The sequence below is a fragment of the Teleopsis dalmanni genome, chromosome 2 (genome assembly GCF_002237135.1).
Source record: "Teleopsis dalmanni isolate 2A chromosome 2, ASM223713v2, whole genome shotgun sequence".
NCBI lineage: Eukaryota > Metazoa > Arthropoda > Insecta > Diptera > Diopsidae > Teleopsis > Teleopsis dalmanni.
In genome coordinates, this window is record NC_051847.1 from 218,077,043 (window position 1) to 218,095,671 (window position 18,629).

An 18,629-nucleotide genomic window follows, 5' to 3' on the forward strand; every position below is an offset into this window, starting at 1 on the left:
ATCTTATTGTAACTTTTAACTAACGGACTGAGATGAAAGTTTTATGTACCAACTTCCAAAACAATCTATTAACTTTTTATATATATAATTACAAAGATATATTAAATCTTAACACTATAATATTATAATATTTTTTTAATTTTAGTACGTCCACTATCTTCATGTTTTTAATAGTTTTTATACTAAAAATAATTATTATTTAAAAATTAATAAATTATTTATAAATAAAAATAAATATAATTAATTCACTTTTTAAAAAGTAGTTAAATGGTTTATCTTATAAGTTAGTAGTTCTTATATTCAGTATTTCTTTCAATAAATTTCATTTAGACAGTCGCGTAAAACAAAATCAGTACCAGTAGCAGATGTGAATAGCCCATTATTTAGTTTTAAATAGAGACAAAACTGCCATTGGGTTTCCACGATCCGATCATTATCATAGGACTAAACCTATTAATACAATTTTAGTATTAGAGACAAGTACTTGCAGAAGCGAGTTACTATTTTACAATGACAGAACTGTCATTGAGCTTCCACGATCCGATCATTATCATAGGACTAAACCTATTAATACAACTTTAATATTAGGGACAATTACTTGCAGTAGCGAGTTACTACTTTACCTATTATATTGCAGATGTGAAGTACTTGGTTGCCTTTCTAACAGCTACGGCAAGAGTCAATGAAGTGAATATTAAACCACCTAGCATAATTTGGGGTACCAATAATGGGTCTCCAACCTATTTATAGTGGTCACCCTATTTCTTTCTATATAAGAAGGCTGGACTAGCATACTGACTTTCATCATTTTGGTGATTCTTATCATCTTGTATTAAACTAAACTATATGTTGAATACATTACATACTCCTACTCAATGGTCCTTGCTTACGATATTCATGTCATCAGAAACCCATAGAAGAAAAATATTGAATGACATCTATACCTCGTTTTTAGATGCATAATACCCATATAAATATATGTAATATATTTCCTACTTGAAGGCAAGCTGTAACTTTCTTCACAGCGCCAACTTCGGCACAAAAGAAACTTCTAGTCAATAGATAAAATAATAATACAAAATAACAATATATATCAAAAACCTTAAAGAATATTGTAGATTGGAAACGATTTTTCTAATATTCTGATAAAAGTAAAGATATTCTTACCTTTTATTCTTGCTTTTGCGAAAATTAAAACTCTGTATGTAAGTAATTAAAATTCATAAATAATTATTTATTTTTTGTTAATGCTTATATGTAATTAGAAGGTATATGATATAAATTAAATGTATTGATAAACTAAATATATTTACAATGTTTAAATAAGTTAATTTACATGATATGTACTTAAAGCTAAACTTATGATTGAAGCAATCTTGACTACAAATAAATCTAACATAATCTTCTGCCAACATTACAGATTTTCCTACTCAAGTAATTATATATATCTAAGATCGCAAAAACCTTAATAAAGCTATATTATGGAACCGATGGTGGTAACTCCTTTGTCTCTACATTCGATTTGGAACTATCATTTCCTTTTTGAGCATCAAACACGAAAATCGGTGTTGCAAATTCAATTGCTTTGCTCTTACTACTCTTAATGCTTTTGATTGGACGTATTGGATACATATAGTTAACGAAAGCCATGTGACTTCCTCGTTTAAGCATCAGGTAAACAATGGAGACGCTAACCAAGAATGCAACACCAGTCGCCAAGATAAAAATAATATATTGCATATTATTTTCTGTTGACAAAATAGGTGTCCCAACCATTGAAACTCTACTATGATACGTGAAGTGTGAATTATTACTATTAGTTTGTAAGTGTCCACCAACTAAATGAAAATTTCCTGAGGCGATGGCTGATTCCAGAGAGTGCGCCACATGTAGTTTGTTGCCATCGTTCAGTTGAAATCGTACCACAGACTTACCTTCAACATTTTCATGTACTCGCAGATTTTCCATTTTTGTGCCTAACATTTCTATTAGTTCGGCACGAACTTTTTCGTAGAGATCACGTGGATTTTCCTCGGTTTCTTTATGCATATGTAGCTCTACATCTACCGAGTGGATTGGCGTTTTTAAACAACGACCACGACCTTTCGGAAATGTGGAGGTTGTATTTAACGGATTACCAGCTTCGTCAACACACCAGCATAAAGTATCGTCACATTGTGTTGGCATGAAGCCACCTTGATCGTCACAAGTAATTGGATATGTAGCAGTTTTAGCAAATTCATGGCAACGTGTGGAGTTTACTTGTAAGGGTTTCATAGTTTCAACACTCAATTTTGAGTCTAGTAACGAGTTAGATAACTCTAACACACGTTCTGTTACTGCTATGCTTTCCTTAGTACTTTCTACAGCTTCATTATCGGGTTCCAAATGCTTACTTCTGGCAGCTTTTTCACGCTCTTCTTGTTGTGCTTCTCTCGATGCTTCAACTAAATCGAGGACATTGTCTATCTCATCTATACTCGTCATATGTGTAATAAGATCTTCCATTAATCGTTCACCTTCAGTGTACTCACGTTGTGCTCTTCCTTGTCGACTATTGCAGGTTGGTTCAATATCGCGTGTAAGTGTACCTTTAAGTGGAGCACCTTTCTTATCTGCGCACCAACAAACGCCGTACGGTGATTGTATATCTGACATTATTGTCACATTTCTTTCACTACCAAACGCACGACTCATACCTTCTACATGATGCTTCTGTAGCGGTGAGTCCAATGCCGGTTGTTTACCTAAACATTGAACAGGACTCCAATTGCCGGTTACAGGATCACAACTCGGTTGGAACCATACTGAGCTGTGTCCAGTTCGTTGTGCTGCGAGACGATTTTTCAACTTAAGACGTTCGCATTGCGTTAGCACTGTAAAAGAATATAATATAAATTTTCTACTACAATTGTACCAAAAATTCATAAAGCTTACCAGGACAAACGGAGTTGCAAGCTAGTTTATTGTGGAATAAGTTTTTGGTCTGACAGAGACTTACGTCAAGATCTATATCAACAGCGATACATTTATTTGCTTTTGGACTAAAACGATATCTCGTTGAATTACGTAAAGAAGTGCCGGTGGATAAACAGATATTATCCATTGATTCAAAGCAAACATCCCCTGTAATTATATTTGACATCACAACTTTTCCACAGAAAAATATTTTTATACTTACTAGTTTTCGTACAGCAAACACCTCGATTACTAACTGGATTCAACTGACAGGTATGCGTTGTTGGACATATTTCATTTTCGTTATGTGGTCCGCAACTAACTTCAGTATCTCCCTGTTTAAGCGGGTTGCCTTCGGGACATATTGAGTCTCGTTTAGGTACACAAATTGGCATTTTAGGACAAGGAGCATCAACACATTCTATATTAATGAGCTGACATTCCTCATCACTGGAGCAATTGATTTCGTTGCAATAATCGCGACATTCGCAAGTTTGACAGCCATTCTCATCTACGCGATACCCAGACTCGCATTCCGATTCACAGTTTAATATTTCACATTTAAATGCTGAATTGATTTTGCAAATGGGTTTACTACCCTTAATCCGAGTTCCACTTATTTCTTGTCCTTTCTCTGTTACGCACCAACAATACCCATCGGGTGCACACTGCACCTCTTCCCATTTTCCTGTAATCGGATCGCATTGTGCTATATGCATCTTCATTGCTGGTATGCCCAATTCCGAGGACTGATGAATTTGTATGCCCTGCAGATGCTGGCAAGCAGTTTTCATTTGTGGCTGCACGCATTGTGTGCCACAACCATTCGAACAGCAACGCTGACTACCTTCACAGTGTGCATCGGTGCGACATTCATACGCACATGTATTTGTATCTAAGTCAGATCCGGGTGGTACCAAATAAGGACATTGACCAGGTTTTCGTGGCAAACACGCTGGCACTGGTGGACAGTATTCTTCGTCACATGAAACATCTACAATACGACATTCTTTGCCATCACCACAAGTGACACCATCGCAAGGGTCACGACATTGGCAGGCAGGACAACGTGTGTTGGGGTCTATTTGAAAGCCATACTCGCAACCCATGCGACATGTTAAGTCTAAACAATCTATTTGCTCTCTTAATTGCACACACATTTCATTCGATACATTAAAGCTACGTGAACGCGGAATTTCTGTACCAAAACTATCTACACACCAGCATTCCTCTACATCCATTTCAATTAATTCGTTATCGTTCAATGGCTTCTTTGCTGCTGGCTGTTGTTTCTTAAAATCGATTTCAAACAGCTCGCCAAGATGTTGTTGCCGATTACTACCCATATCAATAACCTTGGCACTACGCGTCATGACTGGAGCAGCTGCTTGTACCTTCAAAACATCATCACTAACTCGATAAAGCTTCAAGCGGTCTGCAACATCTCGTTTAGAACGAGGTGCATTAGTAGATATACTGTCGAGTAACATACGCATCCGACGGATTGTATTTTCCTCCAATATTTTACGTTGTTCTGCACGTGTTACTTTAATTTTGCGCATAGCACACTGTTGTTCCTTGTAGCTGCCATCATCAGTGCAATGAGGCGGCGGTACGGCTAATTGCATTCCTTCCTCTGTGCCTTCCATGCGTTCAGAAAAATCGCGCAGATATTCACACACTGCGTAATATAGAATTGAATTACATGAGATGAATGATTAATTTATATATGCCTACTTACTGGTTTGCTGATGTTGGGAAAGTTGTTCTTCGACTTTAGTTACTTCCGGCAATGGACAACAAATACTTTCTGCTTCGCGATGCAATTTAGTGCACTTGTAGTTCTCTGGACACATAATACGATTTGTCATAGAACGCGCCTGTTTTGATTCGGGTTCAGGCTCGAAGAAAGCAGCTGGCTGGAAGGTACGTGATTGACGTTCTGAAAATTATTAGAAATTATAAGTTGTTTGCCATTAAATAATACACGAATTTTAGTTTTTATTTTTTAATATTTACCATCGAAACAGTACATTACTTCCCCGGTTGCATTATCAGATAGAGGAGTGCCAATTTCACAGGGATTAGTGTAAGCTAGGTCAGGCTTACATACCGGCCAAGATGCACATAATGCCGAACCAGATTGACAAAGTGGATCAGTGGCTACTTCACAATGGGAACCCATGGCACACTTAAATCCTTCGCAGGGTTCAGCACATTCGCATGTGGGACAGCCATTATGGTCATTCTGTGGGAAATTATGTTATATTTAAGTATTATATCAATAATGGTATATACTTGTAGGCTTACCTTAAATCCATACTCACATACTGCAGCACATATATTTGTATCACATTGCTCTGTGCTAAAACTACGTCCCACAGATCTACTAATCATATTTTCCCAGCCATCGCAGTTCACATTATTTGCTGCTCCCATAGAACCTTCGATTTTATGTCCAGTCCGTGGATCTACACACCAGCAAACTAAACCATTACGAGAGCATTGCCTTGGTGAAAACATACCATTTGCATCATTGCATTCAGGTGCATAGCCACGGCCTTCACGTTCGTTTATAGCTAACAAATCGGAGAGAGCTCGTGCTTGATTGCATGTGGTTACATTGTGCGGTTTCTGACAATTAAATTGGCATCCTTTAGTAAAGCAACACTTTTCCATATGTGGACATTCGAGATCATGGGTACAAGGTGATCCACACATGTAACCAGTACGTTCACTATATTCTATTTTATCAGTAGCAGGGCAAACACCGGGCTTTTGGAAATTCAAGGCGTTTGGACAACAAACTCCATAATCATTTCCAGTTTCGACTACACATTTATAGAGAGGTGGACACTGTGGCTTACCAGCTTCAAGTCCACATAAGAAAGGTCGTATACTATCCTCTATAGCTAAAGGCATACCAGCAGGACAGTAATTAGCAATAGAACGTGCTTTCTTACACGTCGGTACTGAAGGACATGGTTCTGATTTGCATTTTACCTCCTGAACTTGACATGTTTGATCATTTGGACATTCTAAGCCATCACAGGGATCACGACAACGGCAAATGCTGCAACCTGTCTCTGGATCTCTAGCAAAACCAGACTGACAAAACATTCTACAAGCAGAAGCTGGACAATTTTCAGGTTCTTCGCAATGAACATTTAATTTCGTTTCATTAAAGGTACCAGGAATTTCCACACCATATTCATCAACACACCAACAATCGGAACTTGTCTTCTCATTGCTGCATTGTATAGACTCAAAGTCGCCATTTTTGTTGCAACGTGGTATGCGCACTGTGTACCCATAGGGACCAGACAAGGCTTTAGCGCGCCGTGCTTCCGCTCGTCTTAAATGCTGACAAGCTGTGAGTGTAGCTGTAAAGTAAGTAAATAAAATATTTTAGTGAGGTTTCTCAGATCACTTAACAAGTTTAACTATAAATACTTTTATTAATATATATAAATTGTATATGTATATATTTATAATTAACTAAAAACTGCCTATATGTTAATAATTGTTATAAATATAAAAGTCTTTAAAATTTTTTGAATTTATTTATCGACCTATTTTTTTATAATGGTTTTTATATATTTTTTAATCTCGCTGACGATCTAACATAAATTAATGTTACTAAAACTATATCTACGTCATCCTCTTTATTCTCTCGTCTATATTATAGTGCCTATGCTAGTAATATTGATTTATATTAGATCGTGATCCTAATGATGATTCTCAAGTAGAGCCGCAAGATAGAGTATAAAGTCTTAAAAAAAAAAATTCAGAGTTTTGACAATAATTTCTGTTTATTCCCGCACTATCAATGCAGTAAGCCACCGAGTTCACTGTGGGAATAATGCTTCACTAGTTGATTTGAGTGTATGTTAAAGTATATAAATTATACTGGAGACTATTTTGAAAAATAATAAAACAATTAGTAAATTTTAAGATTTATTTAGTATCACTAATATTAGCGATCTATTTTATCTTATTTTATTTTTAAACTTTATTTAGTGTAAGTTACGAGTAATTACTTCCTTGCTATATCTTACCTACTTGAATAAATTTATTTTTGTTGTGTTCAGTCCAAATCACGAGTCAGTCATCCATATCTTACCGCATCTTTATAGTGCTTTTAACCTCATTTTAGTAGCAATTTTGATTAGTTTTTAAAAAATGAGCTTGAACTCTTATCAGTTCTGGAATGTATTCATAGAAAAACCCATACCGGTTTCACTTTTTAAAACGTGCCAAACATTTTAAACAGTAATGAGGCGAGTTCAATGCAATTTCAAAATGCCAAATCACGTATTTAAATAATAAAAAAATAATGTATGAGCAACTCATTGTCAAGTAATTTCAAATACAACAACAAATAATTTCAACTAAGACTATAGTTTGTTATTACTCAATATATATTTAAATATATGTGAGTAGGTATGTAGATGTACAAAATAATATTCCAACTTGTGACTTAGAGTTCATAAGCTTGCAAAGATTTTGCATTTTTAGTATTATTTATAGATATACTATACAATATATTGTATATTCAGTATTATACGATATTTGTATACAGCCAGTCATACAGTCAGTCTTCTATTATATATTTTTTTATATTTATTTTTATGAATAGTCATATGTATAATGTATTTGTTAATTTAAATGCTCATATTATTTGCAAGCTGTAAGCTCTTTTATCTCATTTGTTCGGTTGCACTTGGCGTATGAGTAACGTTTTTTTGAAAATGAAAATAATTTTTCAATAAAATCAATTTTCATGTATTTTTTATTTTTATTACAAAAATAAAAAAAAAAAATTTGGTGTATTGAAATGTTTGTTTGAATAAGCTTGTTATGTCATTTTTGAAATCATTTGCAATTGTTATATGAGTTTTAAGCAATTTCATTTAAAATGTTGCTTCAGTTTCATTCACAATTGTCGAAAATAACATTTTTCTTTGTCTGACTTCATTTTTTGTTTACTGTTGCATAGAAATTTCAAAAATTTCAAAAAAATCGAGTTTGTTGGCTTTGTTATTTTACTGACTCACTGATTCATTCAATTACTTGCTCCATGCAAGTTAAGTCATTGTTATACTTATTATTGCAACAATTTCCACTGTAACATGTAATTACATTTTTGTAAATATGATGAAAGATAAGTTAAGCAGATTTAAGTATCAATGAACTAAGTGAATTCACACTTTATTAAAGTGTAAAAAAAAAAAATTTAAGTCAAAACCTTTTTATCGGTATGTCTATATGGTTCGAAAACCTGGCTTGCTAACTCCGAAATCGAAAGAAGATTGCAATCATTTATCAATCGATGTCTGCGCAACATATTAGGCATATGGGGGCCTAAAACGATTTCAAATGAAGAGTTGTGGAGAATAACACACCAAACAAATGTAAGCAACCAGATAAGAAGAATTGGGCACATACTGCGATTTCGCACATGCTGCACTCACTTGGAACCCCTAGGGGACTAGGCGCAGAGGCAGACGAGCAATGATCTGGAGAAGGACAGTTCAGCAGGAGACGGGCAAATCGTTTATTTGCCACGCTTATCCATTGTATCACAATAAATCGTTATTTCAGTATAATCGGCTTTGTGCACAAGGCCGCCACTTTAACCTAACCAGCCTTTATAGGCAGTACCATCAATCTATTTTGGACATATCAAGCATACGCATAGGTGGTAGTTTTAAATCATCGTAGTCCTTTTAAAAAGGAATACTTGGAAGGAAAGTTAAAATTGGCTCACATAAATAAATTACAAAACTAATAATTAAAATTTGTTTAAGCAATAATAAAAAATTGTTTATATGGTATAAAGAAATTAATGCTTTGCCTAGATAAAATCATAAAACTTTCAGTTTTTGGTTTAAGAAAAAGTCTTTTAAACCTTTAAACCTATTTAGAAGTAATTTTTTTATTTATTAATTAATTTATTTTATTTATTTGATTACTCTTCGTTAGGTTTATTGCTATTTTATTAATTATTAGATTATTAATTTTAATCCTTTTAAATTTGGTTTACTAAACACAAGCTTATTCATTTGGTTATTAGTATTCATTTAGCACTATCTCATATATTAACTTTTTTCAACTCTAAATACAGTTATTTTATTAAATATTCCACCTTATGTAGCTTTTAAAACGAATTTAAAAAAGTAGTGCTCGAGTAAAGCACAAAATTAAGCATTGGCTTTATACTATAAATAAACGCGTTATTAATTGATAACGCGTTTATTTGGGTTAACTGTTAATTTTATTCATTAATGTATTTTATTAATCAAATGCTTTTTTTATGAATTATTAATATTTCACTCCTCAAGAGTTGATAATAAATTAAAATATAACAATAATATATAATACTATATAATTATTATTACAAAGAGTGAATCATAGCTTAAAATACTTATCGATCTCAAGGTGGTTTATTCTCTTTAACCCTCTAGCTATGCTACTTAGGTCAATATAGCACAATAGTGTTTCTATGAGAATTTTCGCTTGCCAATGAGCGATTTGCAATAGCCATAAACTTATGGTCAATAAACATTTTCTGGAAGTCTAAGCGTTCCATTTGGCAATAGCCTTACTAATGTCTGTAGAGCATAACACGATTTTGCAATAGTGACCAATACTGTCATAAAACAACGGTATACAGATATAGACAGACATTATAGTTTGCCATTAATATTATCTTTTTCTTTTTAATATGATGAAAACTGTAAGCAAACTGGCATTGTACCTGTCAGTACATTAATAGCCATGATAGCTTCATTTTTGAACACTTTCAGGTACGTCATATTATACTATATTTATGTGTACTTGTATGTATGTATATGTATCCTAAATTTAGGTTTTTTAAGTTGATTTAATAAGGCCATACGAGTATTTTTTACCTTTGGTTGCATTGCAAAATCTATAACCTCGAAGTCACCGTCTGCTGATTCATTCGTTTTATTTATTTTTTTTAATTCTGTGAAAAATTAGCATAAGTTTTAGATAATGTAACCTTAGCTAATAATAATAAAAGTTATTTTTAAATAATAATGAATTAATTATCAAATTCAAACCATAGTTTTGTGTCATATTGATATTATTATTGCAGCCGTTATTATTAATTTTATTGTTTTTGTAATATACGTAAGTGTGTTTGTGTATGTATAAATATATATAAGTTCGTATTTCATTTAATAGTAAATTTAATACTTTTAAATAATATTTTTATAAACTGCAGTTTATTAAATAACATTTGAGAAACTACGAATTAAGATGACTTTATTGTACTAAATTTTATGTAAATTAATTAATTAATTTTTAATGAAGTTTAATTTTGGATAAATTCATTAGTTTTTTAAATATAGTTTTGTATATTATTGTATATTTTATTATAATATTTTATTTCGAACTCATTTAATGATATCATTTCACCATATAGAGACCACTCTTCTACATGAATATCCAATTAATTGTGCCACAAGTGATGCAACCTAAGCTGAGCACGTAAACAAGTTCATAGGCGATAATGATCAGTTTTCATTTTTCTGAATTAATGAAAATTAAGAGTAGTTTGACTGGTAATCTTTGTAGGCCATAATCGAAAAATAAATGCTAAAGAATCAATCAGTTAGAACTTACTGCCGGTCATGGTGGTTTAATAGTTGCGGTATTTACTTAACAAACTGTAATGTGACCATCACATATATTAAATGTGACCATAGTGAAATGTAAAAATGTGAATAAATATTACTATATTTTAACTATATAGAATAGTTGTAGAGTGTGTATTCGACACTTGAACAGATTTTGGTGATTTACTATAATATGTAGTTTATGTAGCTCGTACTTATGAGATTAATAAAATTTAAAGAGCAAATTTATGATTATTGAATATAATTAACTGTTAGTTTCACAAAATTCTACTATTATTATAATTTTTCAAAGATTATAAATATAAATATCCAAGTATTATTGGATATTTATAACTTATAATAGATTCTAATAGAAGTAACTGATATTAAAACCTGATATCATTTTACACGAAAGCAGTAAGATCTCACCGAATTTAATATCAGTAATATATATTAAATATATTTATATCTTCAATAGTATATAGTAAATTATTTTTTTCAATAAGTTTATAAATTTTTCTTACTAAATAAAATTAATTGAGATAGTAATTCATTGTTTCAAGAAATTAGAAAATCAATATGGGACAAAGGTTTAACTACTCCATTTTTAAATGACTTATCGAATCAAAAATATTTATATAGGGCGCCAAAGAGAATGGCAGTTATGAGAATCCAGAAAGCTTATGTTTTAAAATTTATATGTATTTAATCCTATTCCTTGTTTCCTAAATTAAACCAATGTCTAAGAGGTAAGACGTTTTTAATTTAAATTAGTATTTTATTGAATCTTTAAATTCATGTTGAGTATCAAACTTTTTTCAAATCTTAATTAATTAAAAAAAATATTTTTTTAACTCATTTTATTGTTATATATATAAATTTTTTGCATTTTTTTTGGATACTTTTAGAATAATATTTTAATTATTTAAAAAGAGTAGTAATACTTCGAACTTTTTTGATTTCTACATAAAAATAGTAGAAATCGTTAGATTTATTAGATATTTTCAGTAGATACTCATTGATGCAATTATATATCCACTATCATCATCGGAGATTTGTTGTTGACTTCGTCATTACTTGTGCAAATAGGTGGGAGTGTAGTATCACTTTTAATAAATGGTATCTAACTAATACTGCATTCAAAAGAGAGTTTTCTTTGTAATTTTAGCTGTCATGTTTGTAATTTTAGCTGTGAAATGTTATTGCTTTCAATGCAAAATGAAAATGTTTGACAGCTAAAATTACAAACAAAATTTTCCGTTGAATCTAGTATAAAATTATTTATCTTTGATTAAAAAAATTTTTTTTTCATAACAAAAACTCAATGTACCTGTTGTACTACATAATACATATTTGATAAAGACATTATTTCGAAAAGTAGTGAACTACAATAAAAATTCTTTTTATATTATTTTAATTAATTGAATTTTTAGCTGACCATACAGCTGTTACGAGTATGGCCAAATATTCATCCTCAGTGATCTTGGAAGTAATTCTTGTATTTAATTATTTATAAATAATTTTTTGAGAATGCAAGTACCAGGAATTGAACTTATGCCCTGTCAAATTTAAAGCTCAGAGTCAGCGCTCCTTAACCAACTGACCCAAAACCGTACTTGACTCTTTATGTTTTGTTAATTTGCTGTGAAAGTTAACAAATTAACAAATTTACGTGCTGTGTTTATATTAGAAAGAAATCATAAACCAGCTGTAGAATAATTGAATTAATTAATTATATTTTTTTTAATTGTTTAATTTCAATACTATTTTCTTTGTAATATTTGATTCATAGGGAACAAAATATTTGATTTATAGGGAAGCGAACAAAAGAACGCATGATAAATACATTGAAAAATTTTATCGAAAACTTGAGTAATAACATTAAGAATATTATTACTTTCTAAGAAAAGTTCGCAGGTTTCCCACTTCTGTTTGATCTGCTCAGCAAGAAGTGAGGTGTACTTGTCTGCACACAAAAGAAATAGAAAACTTGTACCGACAATGCAAGGCTTAAGTTAGTCAAGAACGAGTTCGTTGCTTGATTCTCTCCACTTAGGCAAAGACAGCCGGAGTGTCTAAAGGCAAATCAAAATCAAAATCAAAACTGAAACAAAAGGCAAAGGTTTTAGCTTTAAAGCCAGTTAAAAGCATTAAACACGGGCAATGCGGGGCAATGAAAAGCAATGAAAAGAAAAAAATTCAAATTCGTTACATTTACGGAATTGTACTATGACTAGTTGATGTTAACTGCATGTCTAAGCTTTACACTGAGTGAAGATGTTACCAGACTTAGCACGCTTGACCGACTGACACAGTGTTTGTGCTTTTATTACTCTTTGCTTAGATTTTTTTTTGTTGTTTTTTAGTTGTACTCTGTACCTTTTCCGGTGTTTTTTGTTTTACTGGTACATAATGTTGTGCGCATGTGTGTGTTTGTGTGTGATGTGTGTAATGTTTTAGCCTATAACGGAAAAGTTAGTTGGAGTAAATATTTGTATATTATTTTCCTACAATGGCAACACAACACGCAACTTGTGTGGCGTTGTGTAAACGTGTTGCAAGGTTTACATATACGAGTGATATGTGACTTTATGGCGAGTAGTAGTTGTGTAGGCTTCTATTGACAGTTAAAAAAGATATTTTAATTTTAATTTAAAGCTACTTAAGTGTTTCTTTTTTTTAGAGATTTATTACGCCTCACATGATTTTGGTCTAATTTTTAGGAAATAAATTTATTTTATTTTATTTTCTCATTATTTATCAAAATAAAATTCGTGATAAATTTGTTTAGTTTCAGCAATATTTTTATTATTTTTTTTTAATTTTAAAGTAATTTTTTTCATTTTATATTGTTTTTAAATTTCCTCTTAGCATTTTATAAATAGCATAAATTATTTAAAGTATTTTTTATTGTATTTTGGCATTATTTTATTCCAGTGCGAAGCGTTTTTACCACACGAATTCACTACATGAAACTTCAATTAAATTAAAAAAAATTTAACTATTGTGCTTAAACTGCGCGTATCTTAAATTAATTCACTACGGTGTTTTTGAATTTTTTGGATTTTTAAAGAAGTGTGACTGTAAGTAGTGAAAAGCTTTCATATTACTTTTAAATGTTCCGCTGCTATTATTAGAATATAGGGCAACTATCGAAGACATAGACATCAAGTCAATGACATCAAGAAAAACAGACATTATTAATACAATAATTTTTTTTTCTACAATTTTTATAAAATAAAATTTAAAGAAAGTGTCTTATAAGGAAATTATTCAGATTTTAAGCTCACGGAATCACCGTAGGTGCTTTAGGTGCAACATGAGCATATGAATTCTTTAATTTGATTTATTTTTTTATAAATATTTTTACTCAAGTCATTGACTTTATTGCATATATTTTAAAAGAAAAAAAAAAGAAAAAAATACACTTATAAAATTTATATCTTTTTGATTTTACTCACCATTGGAACGGCGTCTCGCTTCAACTTCTGTTGTCAATGCACATGCAAAGATAAGTGCAATAACCGTGAAGAGTTTCAACCATCTCTGATCGTAGTGTGCCATATTCGATGTAAGCCAATTTCCAAAATTGCATTAACAAAACAGGATACCAAGTAAAATGTATGCTGTGCCCAAAAGCAGAGCAAATGCTGCGTTTATGTAATTCGGCAAGATCAAAACAGTAAAGCAGCTTAAAGTTTGTTGGTGAATTTCTTTATACACTGAAAAAAAACAAGTTCAAAATTGTATAAATTTTTATATTTCAAAGTTGTCTTCTTTAATTAACATAAGGTAAAAAGAGTAATATGCTAATGTAGATCTTATAATTACAGTAAATATCTAAAATTTAACTTAATCAAATTTATGCGGTAAAACTAAATAACTCTCTTTATCTATCTCCCTCCTTTCTGTCTTACTTTCAATTTATCTTCATATGACTATCTTTTACTTCCCTTTTATTAGTTGTTTTTCCTTCTTTTCTAACTTTTTTTTTAAATTTTTATTCGTACACCAGCACTTGCTCAATTTCCTAATGATACAGTACTATATAATAACTCTTCTTACTCTTAGAACAGAACAATTATGACAGTTATCTGGGCTTTTAGTAAAACAGAGCACTATAACAAACTCACCATTCTCAAACAGAAGGTATTTAAAAATAATGGACATAATGCCTCTCATTGAGGAGTTCGAAATGCTAGACACTCGATCATACGCTTCAGAAGAAAATGTATGCTCTTCTTAACAGATATCAAACCAGAAATGTGACTCAAAATTTCATCCCCTTTCTTCTATCTCCTAAAACAAACACATCTTGATCCAGTCGGGCAGACTAAAGTGATTGCATTACTCTGGCAAAGATCGAAGATGGAGAGTTACAGAAAATATCACGAAAATTTTAATCTACTTCTTTCCGTTATCTAAGATAGGTCAATATTGTTAAATTGATTGCACATGCTTAGGTAACTTTATTACTTTGAAAGAGATAAAAGATGAACAGTTACAAAGAAATTGACTGAAAGTCCAATTCATTCCTTTTATCACTTAAGACAGACCAATCTTGTTGAGTTGATAGCGCAGAATAAGTTGCCTGTATTACTCCGACAGAGATAAAAGCTGGACAGTTACAAGAAAATTCTTTAGAAGTCTTATCTACTTACTTCTATCACCTTAGACAGAGCTATCTTGTTATGACTAAGGTGACTGCATTACTCTAGTAGAGAACAAAGGCGGACAGTTTATAGAAATATGACTAGAAGTCTGATTCCCTTCTTGCTGTTATCTTGTTGAGTTAGTAGAGTAGACTTAGATGACTGCATTACTCCTGTGCATACTTGTGAGTATACTATTTCTGTATATACAAAATATGAGTGTTATGAGTCCAAGAAAGATACTACCTATATTTTAGATTAAAGTGACATGTCAAGTCTTTATCACAATATATATATTATTTACTGAATGAATAACCAGGAGTCTTGTTGATTTGGTTATGTAGAAACTCGATGATTCAGCTAAAAAGGTAATTAAAGCGACGATCAGATGAAGAAGACGAAGAAGAAAATGAAGATATAGAAATTCGATGGTTCAGCTAAAAAGGGAGTTAAAGCGTGGATCAGATGAAAAAGACCTAGCGAAAAATTTGTTATAGTAAGCAAGTTGAAAAAGCATTGCATTTCACTGCTATCAACATTTATGAAGAAACTTGACTATTTAAAGTTTATGAGCTAAGTTTATCTCTCTCAACTAACATTGAAGAGATTAGAATAGATGGAGCTACTGAATTAATTGTAGGTTGTTATTGATGTACCGATATTTTTCAAATGTTAATAATTTTGTTTACTTGGTAGCTTTCGATAACATGTTAATTTTCCAAAAAAAATCCAAAAAGGAAAGATGTTTAGTAGATAGTTGCAAATATCAGTTTCTTTCATTTGTTATTATCGCCGCTTTCAAATAAAAAGGTCTCCACAAAAAGTTACATGGAGATATATTAATCATATCGTTGTAGAAATCTGTTTCTCACATTTATCATTACAGTGTTTAACAGGTGTATATCAAGGGGTAAGATATAGATTATTTCAGTAATTGTGCAGAGTATTGTCTTAGGTGCACTATCTCGTAAAGTGATTCAATTTGAAATTTTTTTTGCATACTTTTTAATCATAATTTTTCTATAGTCTTTTGTTCCCAAATAATTTCTCCCACCGAAAATTAGTTCCTCATACCCATCAGTCTCATGCAATATGACTGACATGTGTGCCATATATGTAACTGTGGTCTCATCCATTGTTTTCATTATAGTAGTACATATTATAAAACAAACTCCTGGCTGCTTTTTTATTATTTCGTGGAACTAATTTATTGCCATATTATTTACATTATTTCATTATTTATGAACATCTGACTTACAATTTTAGCTAATTTTTTATTAATAAAATTTAATTTACATAAATTCACGCAAACTCAGGCGACCAGTGACGTCAATCAAAGAGTTGGAGTATAGAAAAAAAGATTTTTTATATATGTGTAATATGTATAAGTATAAATTTATCCATAATATTATTTATTTTAAAAGGTGTTAAAATTTTTGGTCAATATGTAAATAAGGCCGTGTGTGAGCTTCTTTATACAATGAGATACTTTCACTATCGTTTCATTTTTATTTACAAAATATATTTAAAATTTTTTTTTTTATTGATTTTATATAGAAAGAAATTTTATTAATATTTATTAAGTTATTTCGAGAATTCATTGATTTTTTGTTTTTTTTTTTGTTATTTTAACAACAAAATAAAAAGTTGTTTTAGTTAATTACGCAACCGCACGCAAGTAAAAAGATAAAAATCGAAAGCAAAAATGCAAGTTTGTCTTTGAAACTTTTTATTTTATGCAATCAAATTAGACTTAAGATGTAATTTTAAATATAACACATGAAAAAAACAAAAAAAAAAATTAAACATAAATAAATGTTATCAAAGCATTAAGAGCACATAAAGTTCAACTAGATCGTCGTAAGTTAACAATCAATCTGCGGCGCTTAATTACACAAAATGTATCTGCGGCCGCTGCTCCACGATGATAGTGATTACATTCGCAGATACATTTGCAGATACCAGTGGTTTTGGTATCTGAAGCGACAACAACAACAAAAACAAAAACAAAAAAAATTATTTTATGTTGTTGCCGTTGATGATTAATCCGTGCTCATGCACTCGCTTTCACTTTGCAGCCAACCGCCGACCGAACATTAGCCAAGTCAGTCTTTGGCTACATTTTTTGCCAATTTTTCTACCAATTTTTTTATAAATTTTTTTTTAATTTTTTTTATTTTTTTTTTTGAATTTAGTTGAAGTTTTATGTGCGCTACTTTTTCTTGGAATAACGTTTGGTGTGTCGTATGATCTAAAGTATTTTTCTGTATTTAAAGTATCTGATGTGAATGCGCTGAAAGAAATTCATATTCAAAAACATTGTCACATAAGCACAGATAAAATAATCACATGAAAGTACTTAACTGTGAGATTTGTGGAAAATTTCAAATAAAGAAATGGGTTCATTATAGTCTGAGATGAGACTCTATACTAACTTGTTATGGATACTTCCTATATTTAAGTAACAACTTTGTATTGCTAATTTAATTGAATAGAGAATTAAGATTTGAATGAAGACTTAATGAAAATTGAGTTAAAATAGACGTATATATAAAAGTACATGAGCGCACCCAGAAATCGTGAGATTTGTGGGAGATTTCAAATAAAGAAATGGGTTCGTTATAGTCTGAGAAGAGACTCTATACTAACTTGTTATGGATATTTCCTATATTTAAATAACAACTTTGTATTGCTAATTTAATTGAATAGAGAATTAAGATTTGAATGAAGACTTAATGAAAATTGAGTTAAAATAGATGTATATATAAAAGTACATGAGCGCACCCAGAAATCGTGAGATTTGTGGGAAATTTCAAATAAAGAAATGGGTTGGTTTTAGTCTGAGATGAGACTCTATACTAACTTGTTATGGATGCTTCCTATATTTAAATAACAACTTTGTATTGTTAATTTAATTGAATAGAGATTTAAGATTTGAATGAAGACTAAATTAAACTTGAATTAAAACAGACGTATATATATACAAGTACATGAGCGCTCCCAGAAATCGTGACAAGGGGTGGCAGAGCAAAGAGCAATTTTTGGGAATTATACCAACAATTTATTTATAATATAATTTTAGAAATTAGTCTAATAAAAATGTATTATAAGTTAAGAGTTCATAACAATAAATTAATCAAATAAATTCCACCTAATAAAAAAAGTCAATACACTAAAGTTCAAATACTATATAAGAAGGTCTGGATACGTAACGTCCAATTTATAGCGGGCATTACTTTGAAATCTAACGAATTTGTTTTTAAATCCTTCATAAAATTGCCTAAACAAGGACACGCCTATCTCTTTACTATCAATTCATTTATGGTGGGGAGCTAAAGGAAAGTTACTATTCGGAAATCTCAAGAATTTATTT

The 18,629-nt window shown here is 31.0% G+C and overlaps 1 protein-coding gene across 1 annotated transcript; it reads right to left on the reverse strand.

Annotated features, from left to right (window-relative positions):
• Positions 1–1,352: 1,352 nt before the first annotated feature.
• On the reverse strand, positions 1,353–14,268 carry LOC119683469. The gene is made up of 7 exons (XM_038097153.1): positions 14,066–14,268; positions 5,269–6,341; positions 4,978–5,206; positions 4,700–4,900; positions 3,182–4,639; positions 2,938–3,126; positions 1,353–2,876 (listed from the first exon to the last, which is right to left on the reverse strand). The coding sequence occupies exons 1-7, from the start codon at positions 14,166–14,168 to the stop codon at positions 1,480–1,482; spliced, it is 4,650 nt and encodes a 1,549-aa protein (XP_037953081.1). The 5' UTR covers positions 14,169–14,268; the 3' UTR covers positions 1,353–1,479.
• Between the last annotated feature and the right edge of the window lie 4,361 nt (positions 14,269–18,629).

Coding starts and splice junctions, on each gene's coding strand:
- LOC119683469 (XM_038097153.1), bottom strand. CDS start 14,168: ATGGCACACTACGATCAGAGATGGTTGAAACTCTTCACGGTTATTGCA. Junction 4,901..4,977: donor AGTAATGTACTGTTTCGATG/GTAAATATTAAA, acceptor AATAATTTTCAG/AACGTCAATCACGTACCTTC. Junction 3,127..3,181: donor TGTTTGCTGTACGAAAACTA/GTAAGTATAAAA, acceptor ATATAATTACAG/GGGATGTTTGCTTTGAATCA.